At 45.2% G+C, this 11,840-nt stretch overlaps 1 protein-coding gene across 1 annotated transcript in view; it reads right to left on the reverse strand.

Annotated features, from left to right (window-relative positions):
• Positions 1-2,183: 2,183 nt before the first annotated feature.
• NSUN4 (NOP2/Sun RNA methyltransferase 4) overlaps positions 2,184-11,840 on the reverse strand; it is a 23,315-nt gene continuing 13,658 nt past the window's right edge. The window contains exons 5-6 of the mRNA XM_017881684.1: positions 3,870-3,994; positions 2,184-2,805 (exon numbers count right to left, since the gene is read on the reverse strand). Of these exons, the coding sequence (XP_017737173.1) occupies positions 2,529-2,805; positions 3,870-3,994 (402 nt within the window). The 3' untranslated portion in view covers positions 2,184-2,528. The remainder of the gene's footprint in view (positions 2,806-3,869; positions 3,995-11,840) is intronic.

The raw sequence follows: 11,840 nt of genomic DNA on the forward strand, positions 1-11,840 counted from the left end.
AGTGTTGAGATTACAGGCATGAACCACTGTGCCTAGCCTATTTTCTACATTTTGATGGTGATGGTGACTATACTATTATATACAATTATCAACATTTATTAAACAATATATTTAAAATGTATGAACTATATTGTATGTAAAGAATAACTCCATAGAAAAGAAAAAACTCTTTCATTCAGAAAGGGCATCATGCTACATTTACTCTTCTGGGATTAAACTTTTTTCACTTATTTTATTGCTCAGATTCATCCATATGGTTAAGTATCATAGTTCATTTGACAATTGTATAATATTCTATTATGTGAATATTCTAGTTTACTTGTCCACTCTCTTGCTCATGGGCATCTGGATTATTTCTAGGCTTTTGTTTTTGTGAATAGGGCTGCTATGAATATTCTTGTACATGTCTCCTGGTGTACATGTATGAGTTTCTCTAGGATTTATTCCCAGTATTGGATTAACTGGGTTATAGGGTAGCTGAATATTCAATTACAGCAGATAAACTGTTTTCCAAAGTAGTTCTCTGCTTTTCTTATCTAGGTCTGTCTGTCCCCAATTAGATTAAGACTCAAGAGGCAGGGGACCCTCTCATTTTGATTTACCACTGCTTAGCATTCAATTAGCACCAGGCTGGATATCCAGGAGTCCAAGGGCAGAAGCCCAGGCACCTGAGGCCTCTTAGCCTCAGCAAATACTAAGTACTATACAGAGTGAACAGCATGCAGGGACCATATGCCACACATGGAGGCTGGTTAGGGTCCTACTCAGAGCACTAGCCATGCTCCTTGAAGCTCCATCTTCTAGCTTCACCTGATTTTGAGTCTCAGAGATCTTCCAGGGTCCTCAATTACAATGCAAATCCCAAAAGAAGGCTTAACCTCAGTTAAAGTCCCTCCTCAACTGACACCTCTAATACCCAAATAAGGATGAGCAGGAAAGGCAGAAGGGACAAAAAGAGTGGCAGGAAGAGGAGGAATAAGGAAAGTGGAAGAGCCAAGAAGCCTTCAGGTATTCTAAAGTTACATACCCTTTTCTGCACAGGACCAGTTTTCCAGGAAAAAAAAAAAAATGTTTAAAAAAAAAAATCTGCAAGCGCCCCTGAGCATTTTTTATTATCCCTGCCACTAAAAGTTGCTTTCTTTTGGCAAAAGTTACAAAAACAACATATCCAGTATGCAGTCAGTAAATGATGAAATCTTGCCTTGAACACAGTGTGTGCAGTGAAGCCCTGTAATGCTGAGGGAAGAGTTAGGGATTAGGGGGTGGGCCAAAGAAAAGGCACCAGAGTTCAGCTGCAGACTAGGAACAACAAAAAGTCTGGAATACAACAAAACGAAACATCAGGAGATTCCTAGGTGTTCAGAAAGCAAAAGGAGGCCGGGCGCAGTGGCTCAAGCCTGTAATCCCAGCACTTTGGGAGGCCGAGACGGGCGGATCACGAGGTCAGGAGATCGAGACCATCCTGGCTAATACGGTGAAACCCCGTCTCTACTAAAAAATACAAAAAACCAGCCGGGCGACGAGGCGGGCGCCTGTTGTAGTCCCAGCTACTCGGGAGGCTGAGACAGGAGAATGGCGTCAACCCGGGAGGCGGAGCTTGCAGTGAGCTGAGAGCCGGCCACTGCACTCCAGCCTGGGCGGCAGAGCAAGACTCCGTCTCAAAAAAAAAAAAAAAAAAAAAAAAAAAAAAAAGGAGAGTTACCATTCCAAAGGATGAGGAAGCCCAGTAATCTCCCACAATCCCAACTGCTACCTCTCCAAGAGCTCCCTAGCTACCTGTCATACACAAGGTCTGGGAATACTTGCTAAAAGAATGAACAAAGAACAAGGCGCGCACAACAGTATGATGGTTTTGTAGCAGAAGCAGCCTCCTAAGCCACATTTGGGCAGCAGTATTGTTGACAGCAGGAATGGCCAGAATTATTCAGCTCAGAGGGCTTTTCCAATGTGAGTAGGTAAGCAGATTATTTTGCATTGGCTTAATATTTTTAGTTACTTGTTCCTTAAATTAGATCACGGGCCATATGGAAAACCCAGGCGGGCTTAATTGAGCCTGCTGCCTGCTCAAGACTGATCAGGTGGAACTCACTTCAAGGGTGACAGGGGCTCAGTAACTGGCTGGTACAAATGGAACTAATGGCATGTGCACCAACATGAAGTCCCCAACTGCAGCCCCAGGTCTATAGAGCTTCAACAACTTTATTGGCCAAATGCTTCTTCCTATGTTTACAACTTAGTGTGAGCCTGCTCACTGGCTTCTCCTTCTAAGCCCCTAAGGGGGCAGTGAACTTTGGTGCAGGCCTGGATATGGGGCAGGGGGTAATGAGTGAGTAGAAACCTGCTGATTCTCCACAATTGGACAACAGGACAGAAAATCTTCTACTTCTTATTGCCAAAAACTGCAGAAAGACACGAACAGGATGGAGACAGGACCCAGAGTGCATCTCTGCCACTGGTCCCAGTTTCCAGTTTCTGGTGCCTCTAACAGAGTATACCCTTTGTCTTCTTGCTTCAGGGATTGGGTGATGCTATGTCAGCCTACGCATTTTGCAGAAGTACATAGGGCCAAAATTGGCCATGAGGTTTGGTATTACCAGTTCGCCAACCTGGCAGGATGAGAAGAAACAAAATGTGTCCATGAAAAGCCTTCGGAAGTGAGTCAGATCTTCCACCTGCACCTGGATACTGTATTGATTGGCCAGGAGCTCAATGGCACCTTGCACCACATACTCGTTCTGTAAGTGTGAGAGTGAGCAGGTGGAATAGACAACATGGCCTCCTGGTTTGGTGGCAAGGAGTCCAGCCCTGAAACCAGAAACAGACAGAAGCAGTGACTAGTGAGCTTCCCAGCAGTAGAAGAGCAACATAAGGAGCTGCAAACATGGATAAGGGAAGGCTACTATGGGATGGGTAGCTGGTTAGACAGCCTCTCAAGTCCCTTCCACAATGACACTGCCTGAAAAGCCATTCTCAAGGCAGATAGCAACCCAACCTTACTCCATGAGCTCTTCACTAGGAAGTCTCCTTACAAGGACCCCCTGATCTCTGTTTATGGACCAAATTGCTATGCTGGCTATGGAATGAGCCCTTACCCTAGTAGTTATTTATTTATTTTTTTTTTTTGAGACGGAGTCTCGCTCTGTCGCCCAGGCTGGAGTGCAGTGGCCGGATCTCAGCTCACTGCAAGCTCCGCCTCCCGGGTTCACGCCCTTCTCCTGCCTCAGCCTCCCGGGTAGCTGGGACTACAGACGCCCGCCACCTCACTCGGCTAGTTTTTTGTATTTTTTAGTAGAGACGGGGTTTCACCATATTAGCCAGGATGGTCTCGATCTCCTGACCTCGTGATCCGCCCGCCTCGGCCTCCCAAAGTGCTGGGATTACAGGCTTGAGCCACCGTGCCTGGCCCCTAGTAGTTATTTTTCAAACATATGCTACTCACTGGTACTGAGGATGAAATAGCATGAGTGAATCTGTGCAGCCCACTCTAGTATATATGTCCTACTAGATAGGGTTGTTTTTGTTTTTGTTTTTTGAGACAGAGTCTTGCTCTGTTACCCAGGCTGGAGTGCAGTGGTGCAATCTCAGCTCACTGCAGCCTCCACCTCCTAGGTTCAAGTGATTCTCCTCCCTCAGCCCCCTGAGTAGCTGGGACTACAGGTGTGCATCGCCACACCCAGCTAATTCAGATAGGGTTTTCATGTTCCAGAGATGATCCCATGATTTCTGTCTCCTCTAGGCAGATCTCCAGCCATAAGATTCCTGTGTGGGTTATGGTCTTGGTAAGAGTTTCCAGTCCCCCAGTCTCCCAGGTGACCAGACTCCCAGAGCACTCTGGCACAAAGTCCTGAGTTTAAAAATCTGTCACTCACGCAAGTAGCTGCATTTGCAGCACAGGCAATATCTGTCGCTCCTTCTTCCTTGACCGCTTAAAGATGTTGTTCTCCTCCTCATGAAGGGAGTGGCGGTCTGTGGTACAGGGCACATCCACCAGCACCTACCCATAGTGTTAAAGGGTAAAGTATTAAAGATCCTTATAGGCTTCTCTTCCTTAGGCCAGAGATGTTTTAGGCCCCTGGCCCAAGTTTGTGAAATATTCCCTCTGCCCATCCCTCCTTTGCAGAGTACTTGACAAAGTTCTTCATTTTAACTTGGTAGACAATTGTGAAATAATGACTGGGAAAATAGTATATCTGGGAATATTCATGGCTGGTCAAAAACCCAAAATTAACACATAAACAACTATAATTTGTTTTTTTTTTTAATTTTTAGAGACAAATATTGCTCTGTTGCCCAGACTGGAGTACAGTGATGTGATTATAGATCACTGCAGCCTCAAACTCCCTGGGATCAAGCAGTCCTCCCACCTCAGCCTCCTGAGTAGCTGGGGCGACAGATGCAAACCACCACTCTAGACTAATTGACTAATAATATATATATACACATACACATATTTTTTTTTTGAGATGGAGTCTTGCTCTGCTCTGTCGCCCAGGCTGGAGGGCAGTGGTGCAATCTTGGCTCATTGCAAGCTCCACCTCCTGGGTTTACGCCATTCTCCTGCCTCAGCCTCCCGAGCAGCTGGGACTACAGGCACCCACCACCATGCCCGGTTAATTTTTTGTAGTTTTAGTAGAGACAGGGTTTCACCGTGCTAGCCAGGATGGTCTCAATCTCCTGACCTCATGATCCGCCCGTCTCGGCCTCCCAAAGTGCTGGGATTACAGGCTTGAGCCACCGTGCCTGGCCTAATTTTGTATTTTGTATTTTGTAGAGACAGCATTTTGCTATGTTGCCAAGGCTAACTATAATTCTCTAAACAGTACACTTATGATTTGGTCATTTCTGTATTATACTCCAATAGGAAAGTTATTATAGTCTGGACATAATGAGAGTGAGATCCCACCTGTACAAAAAAATTTTTTTTAATTAGCCAGGCATGGTGGTGGCATGCACCTGTAGTCCCAACTACAAAAAATTTAAAAATTAGCCAGGTGTGGTGGCATGCACCTATAGTCCCAGCTACTCAAGTGGCTCAAATGAAAGGAATACTTGATCCCAGGAGGTTGAGGATGTGGTAAGCCGAGATTGTGCCACTGCACTTTAGCCTGGGAGATACAGTAAGACTTTGTCTCAAAAAATAAATAAATAAAATAAAGTTATTAGAAAATTATGACAGGAGGGCCGGGTGCAGTGGCTCAAGCCTTTAATCCCAGCACTTTGGGAGGCCAAGACGGCGGATCACGAGTCAGGAGATCGAGACATCCTGGGCTAACATGTGAACCCCGTCCTAACTAAAAAATACAAAAACTAGCGGTCGAGGTGGGCGGGGTGCCTGTAGTCCTCAGCTACTTGGGAGGCTGAGGCAGGGAGAATGGCGCTAAACCTGGGAGTCGGAGCTTGCAGTGAGCTTGAGAATCCGGTCACGGCCACTCCAGCCTGGGCCGACAGAGCGAGGACTCGTCTCAAAAAAAAAAAAAAAAGAAAAGAAAATTATGACAGGAGGCTGGGCACAGTGGCACACATCTGTAATCCCAGCACTTTGGGAGGCCGAGGTGGGTGGATCACCTGAGGTCAGGAGTTTGAGACCAGCCCTGGCCAACATGGCGAACCCTGCCTCACTCCAAAATACAAAAATTAGCCAGGCATGGTGGCACATGCCTATAATCCCAGGTTACATTCGGGAGGCGGAGGCAGAGAGATCGTCTGAACTTTGGGGGTAGGGCAGGGGGCGAGCCGAATGGGCGACATGCCTCCAGCTGTGGCGACTGCGAGATATGCAAGAAGGACTGCGGTTCTAAAAAAAAATAAAACAACTAGAAAAAAAAAAATTGCATGGCGCGTGGGTGGGAGACATCTCTTGTAAGTCTCCATGCTGTATTCATAACTCAGAGTATGTGAGGTGGATGAAAGCATTGCTTGAACCTGGGGTTGTGGATAGGTTGCATTTATTTTGTAAGCACAGTATCACACCAGAGAGGCGGCAGGCCTCTAGCTAGTGTGGCGACGGAATGCGACAGCGTCGGCGGCGCGAGAAGAGTATATAAAAGAGAGAGAGAAATGAGCTTACGATGAGGGTAGGCGAGCGCGAAAAATAAGGCGGTCTAAAGAAGTTGAAAAGACAGACTCCTTGAGCAGCAGGGCAAGTTAACAGGGAATCCAGGTGAAAACTAGATCCCAGTTGGTATTGTTGTTTGTTTTTGTTTTGGGAGTGAGAGTCGTCGCGCTCTCGGTGGCGTGCTGTCACCCAGGCTGTGTATATGTGTCAAATGGCGGCTGAATATGTACTTATATTGGTGAAGTTGAAGATCTCAGTGCTCACTGATTATCCTCTGATTTCTTCCATGTAGGTTCAACGGATTCTCCAGACCTCAGCGCTCGGCTAAGTTTAGACTGGTGTCTATTAGGTAGTCCTCCCAAGAATAAGTAGGTACCACACTCGGCTGTATAGTTATTCTATTTTCTAGTAGAGACGGTATGGGTTTATCCTATGTGTTGTACCAGGGTTTGTGCGTCAAATTTTCTTGAGCCTCAAGGTAGACCACCCGCTCCGGTAAGCCTCCTAAGGTGCTGGATTACAGGCATGAGCCATATGCCGATCCGAACCCCAGTTTGTTTTTCTCAATGAGACTAGCCAAATTGCCAGGAGTAGAAAGGGAGAAAGAGCAGGAGTGAGAGGGAGAAAGTGTAGATGAAGTTCCATCTGTAATTGATTGTCAACCAAATGAGTGTTATATTGATATTGTGGGTGAAATTATCCAGTGTAGGGAATTATAGATGTATTTATATAAATCTTTCTCTCATGTGGATAACCAAAAGAAGTGTACTAGTAGTAAATATTTAGCAAACAGTCGGAAGGACAGAATACTCCCATCGAGTGTGAAAGATACTACAATGGGTTGTAATAGAAACACTCTAGATAAAAATAGGATTTGACAGGGGTCAGCGTAAGTGGCTTACTAACCGAGTGAATTACTCTGAGCACTGGAATTGGATGGCTAAGGCAAGCAGACCACGAGGTCAAGAGATCAAGACCAATCCTGGCCAACATGTGAAACCCCATCTCTGGACTTACCAGATACAAAAATTAGCTGGGTCTTGGTGGCGCGCACCTGTAGTCCCAGATACTCAGGTGGCTGAGGGCAGGAAATCGCTTAAACCCAGGAAGGCAGAGTTGCAGTGAGCCAAGATCGTACCACTGCACTCCAGTCTGGCAACGGAGTGAGACTCCATTTCAAAAAAAATTAGGCCGGGAGCAGTGGCTCACGCCTACAATCCCAGCACTTTGGGAGGCCAAGGCAGGCGAATCACCCGAGGTCAGGAATTCGAGACCAGCCTGGCCAACATGGGGAAACCCTGTCTCTACTCAAAATATAAAAATTAGCCTGGCATGGTGGCAGGCACCTGTAATCCCAGCTACTCAGGAGGCTGAGGCAGGAGAATCGCTTGAACCCGGGAGGTTGAGGTTGCAGTGAGCCAAGATTGTGCCACTGCACCCCAGCCTGGGTGACACAGCGAGACTCCATCTCAAAATAAATAAATAAATACAAAAATTAGCCAGGCATGGTGGCGGGTGCCTGTAATCCCAGCTACTTGGGAGGCTGAGGCACAAGAATTGCTTGAACCCTGAATGTGGAGGTTGCAGTGAGCCAAGATGGGGCCACTGAACTCCAACTTGGGTAACAGAGTGAGACTCTGTCTCAAAAAATAAATAAATAAAATAATAATAATTTGACAGAGCTGAGATCAAAATCATCAATGGTATCAATTGCTTAAGTCAGCAATGAAAAGAATAAAATGTATAGATTGGCTCACAAAGCAAAACCTGTCTATGCAGCATGTAAGAGATACACCTAAAAGGAAATGTCCTAAATACAAAGGGATGAGCAAAGGTACAGCTGCAATGTTAAAAAAAAAAAAAAAAAAAAAAGCTGTAGGAGTTTCCCCGACCCAAAAAGGAGGATATGTCTATAGACTCTTTCCTTACTCCTTCTCAGTGTCCTGAGTCATGGCCAGAACTCTTAGGAAGATGGCTACAAGATATACTTAGGACCGCTGGACTCCAGAGCCCCTGATGCAGAGAAAGAGCAGAGCTATATAATTTCAAGGGGACTATAAATCAATGGCAATATATCTGAATATCTTGGTTCTAATATATCTAATACTGCTTCAGTAGTGTCAACAGTGGAAAATGTTCATTTTGAGAGGCCAAGGCGGGCGGATTGCTTTAGCCCAGGAGTTCGAGAACTGCCTGGGCAATATGACAAAACCCCGTCTCTACAAAAAATACCAGAAAAATTAGCTGGGCTTGCTGGCACGTGCTTGTAGTCCCAGCTACTTGGGAGGATGAGGCAGGAAAACTGCTTGAGCCCAGGGAGCAGAGGTTGCAGTGAGCCGAGATTGTGCCATTGCACTCCAGCCTGGGCAATGGGAGTGAAACCCTGTTTCAAAAATAAAAAAAAAATGTTGATCTCAGTCACAGAAGAAAGAAAAGGAAGTTGTACTGTTGCACTACACTTAGGAAACATTTAGGGAGGGTAGTCAAATCACTCCACATCAATATGGCACGTGCATCTTCACATCAGGCACTGGCATGGATGTCAATCATAACCAGTCCTGCCAGGATGGTGCTCCCACTGAATCTCAGCCCTGGGCAAGTGTCTAACAAATATTATTTGTATTAATATCAATTTGTATACTATTGTATTATAAGGGAAGATAGAAACATGTTCAAATAAACATCATATTATTTGAAATAGAGCTCACAAAAAAAAGAAAGTTGTGAGTTGGGGGGAAGGGTTAGTGTCTTCCATGAACATGCAGAGCTCTGAGGTCCTGTCCCTTCTCCAGCTGATGGACAAGTGGAGCCGGGAGAAGGATGGAGTTACCAAGAGTATGTAGAGCCCTGAGGTAGTATTCTTCTTTGCATCTAAAGTGCTTAACGCAGGTGGGCATGGTGGCTCACACCTGTAATCCTAATGCTTTGGGAGGCTGAGGCAGGAGGATCACTTGAACTCAGGAATTCGAGACCAGCTTGGACAACATAGTGAGACCTCATCTCTACAAAAAGTTAAAAAATTAGCCAGGCATGGTGCACGTGCCTGTAGTCTCAACTACTTGGGAGGTTGAGGTAGGAGGATCCCTTAAGCCCAGAAAGTCAAGACTGAAGTGAGCCATGATTGCGTCACTGCATTCTAGCCCCAGCAAGACCTTGTCTCAAATAAATAAATAAAAGTACTTAACAGTTGCCTACCACAGTAGAGTATATTGCACACAACTAGTTTTTTTGTTTTGTTTTGTTTTGTTTTTGAGACAAAGTCTCGCTCTTGTACCCCAGGCTGGAGTGCAATGGTGTGATCTCAGCTCACCGCAATCTCCGCCTCCTAGGTTCAAGCAATTCTCCTGCCTCGGCCTCCCGAGTAGCTGGGATTACAGGTGCCTGCCACCACACCCGGCTAATTTTGTATTTCTAGTAGAGATGGGGTTTCACCATGTTGGCCAGGCTGGTCTCGAACTCCTGACCTCAGGGGATCCACCCACCTCAGCCTCCCAAAGTGCTGGGATTACAGTCATGAGCCACCGTGCCCGGTCACAACTAGTTTTTCAACAAACAAATTAACAAAGACATCTTCAAACATCAAAGCTGTCAAGTGAAAGAGCAGGTCACTCATTCTATATTGTTCCAAAATAAGTAGCTAGGATTAATGAATGGAAATAATAATTATAATAATGGTAAGGATTGTGATGATTATAATACTAGTGAATGCTTTCTATATTCCAGACATTGTGCCAAATGCATTCTTATTTAATTTTCACCTACAGGACAGGCACTATACTATTACCCTCATTTTACAGATGAAGAAGCTGAAGTTTAACTGAAAGTTAAGTAACTCACTGAAACTTCTCTGGCTGATAAGTAATGGAACCAGGTCTAATCCAAGGAGTCTGATTCCAGAATCCTTGCCCTCACCCATATACTATGCAATCTACAGATTGCAGTAAGAGGCATAACTTTCTAACATTGTAAGTGTTCAACAACAGAATCTCAGTGTGCACCCATCAATGGATGTGTTTAAGCATAGGCTGAAAAATGATGATGGCTCCTGCTTGCCTAATTTTCACCGCCAGGTACTATACTAAATGCTTTCCCTGGATACTCACTGAATCTGCACAATAATCCTAAGTGGTAGGATTACCCTGTTTCACAAACGAAGAGGCTGAAGTTCAGCAAGATCAACAGTTTGCCTAAGGTTAGTAAGTAGCACCCCTGTAATGTAGCAATTGGTTAGGCTGACAAGAGAGGTCATGCTCTCTCCACCACGTTCCGCTGCTCTCATATCAAGAAAAATGAATAGGCCAGGCGCAGTGGCTCACGCCTGCAATCCCAGCACTTTGGGAGGCTGAGGCGAGTAGATCACTTGAGGTCAGGTGTTCGAGGCCAGTCTGACCAACATGGTGAAACCCTGTCTCTATTTAAAAAAAACAAAATTAGCCAGGCGTGGCGGCACACACCTGTAATCCCAGCTGCTTGGAAGGCTGAGGCAGGAGAACCGAACTTTGAACTGAGGTTTGAACCAGGGAGGCAGAGGTTGCAGTGAGCCAAGATTGCACCACTGCACTTCAGCCTGGGCAACAAGAGCAAAACTGTCTCAAAGAAAAAGAAAAAAATGAGTAGGGGATTCCTATACAGGCAGAAAGCAAGTCTCAAGCCTATCCAAGATTCCATAAGCCTTGGTCTTTCTTTCAGTTTCTTAGAGTGGTTGAGGCAGAATGGTGAGAACTAGACAGACTGGGTAAATCAGGTGACAACACAGAGACAACAGCTATATATTTTATATATTTTTAGAAATATGTGTTCTAAACAAATATTTTTAGAATATGCCATTTAAAATAAAATAAGTAACTTGAAAACATGAAGAGACTGGCTTGGCACAATGGCTCACATCTATAATCCCAGCACTTTGGGAGGCTGAGGTGGGGGTACTGCTCAAGCCCAGGAGTTCGAGGCCAGCCTGGGCAACATAGTGAGACCCCGTCTCTACAAAAAATCATTTGCTGGGCATGATGGCACACTCCTCTAGTCCCAGCTACTCGGGAAACAGAGGCAGAAGAACCCCTTGAGCCCAGGAGGTTGAGGCTGCAGTGAGCTGTGTTCACACCACTGTACTCCAGCCTGGGTGACAAAGTGAAAACTTGTCACTCAAAAAAAAAAAATTTAAAAGTAAATATGGAGACTTTCAACATGATTCATAATAAGAGATTGTAAATTAGATACTATCCATTTGGCAAAAAAATTAAGTTTGATAGCATCAATGTTGGCAGGATGTGGGAAATCAGTACTCATTCCTTATCAGTAGGAGTGAAACTGGTTTAACCTCCACAGAGATTTAGCAACCTCTATCAAAATCTTAAATTGATATAAACTGTTATTCAACAACTACCCTTCAAAAATGTCAACAAAATTAAAAAAGGACTTAACCCCAGGACACATTATTAAATGAAAAAAATACAAAGTTCAGAAGAGTGAGTACAATATAATATACTACCGGCCAGGCGCAGTGGCTCACGCCTGTAATCCCAGCACTTTGGGAGGCCGAGGCGGGTGGATCATGAGGTCTGGAGTTCAAGACCAGCCTGGACAAGATGGTGAAGCCCCGTCTCTACTAAAAAAAAAAAAAAAAAAAAATTAGCCGGGCATGGTGGTGGGTGCTTGTAATCCCAGCTACTCAGGAGGCTGAGGCAGAGAATTGCTTGAACCCGGGAGGCGGAGGTTGCAGTGAGCAGAGATCGCACCATTGCACTCCAGCCTGGGCAACAAAAGTGAAACTCCTTCTCAAAAAAAA

Source organism: Rhinopithecus bieti, unplaced genomic scaffold (assembly GCF_001698545.2).
Source record: "Rhinopithecus bieti isolate Rb0 unplaced genomic scaffold, ASM169854v2 scaffold_12155, whole genome shotgun sequence".
NCBI lineage: Eukaryota > Metazoa > Chordata > Mammalia > Primates > Cercopithecidae > Rhinopithecus > Rhinopithecus bieti.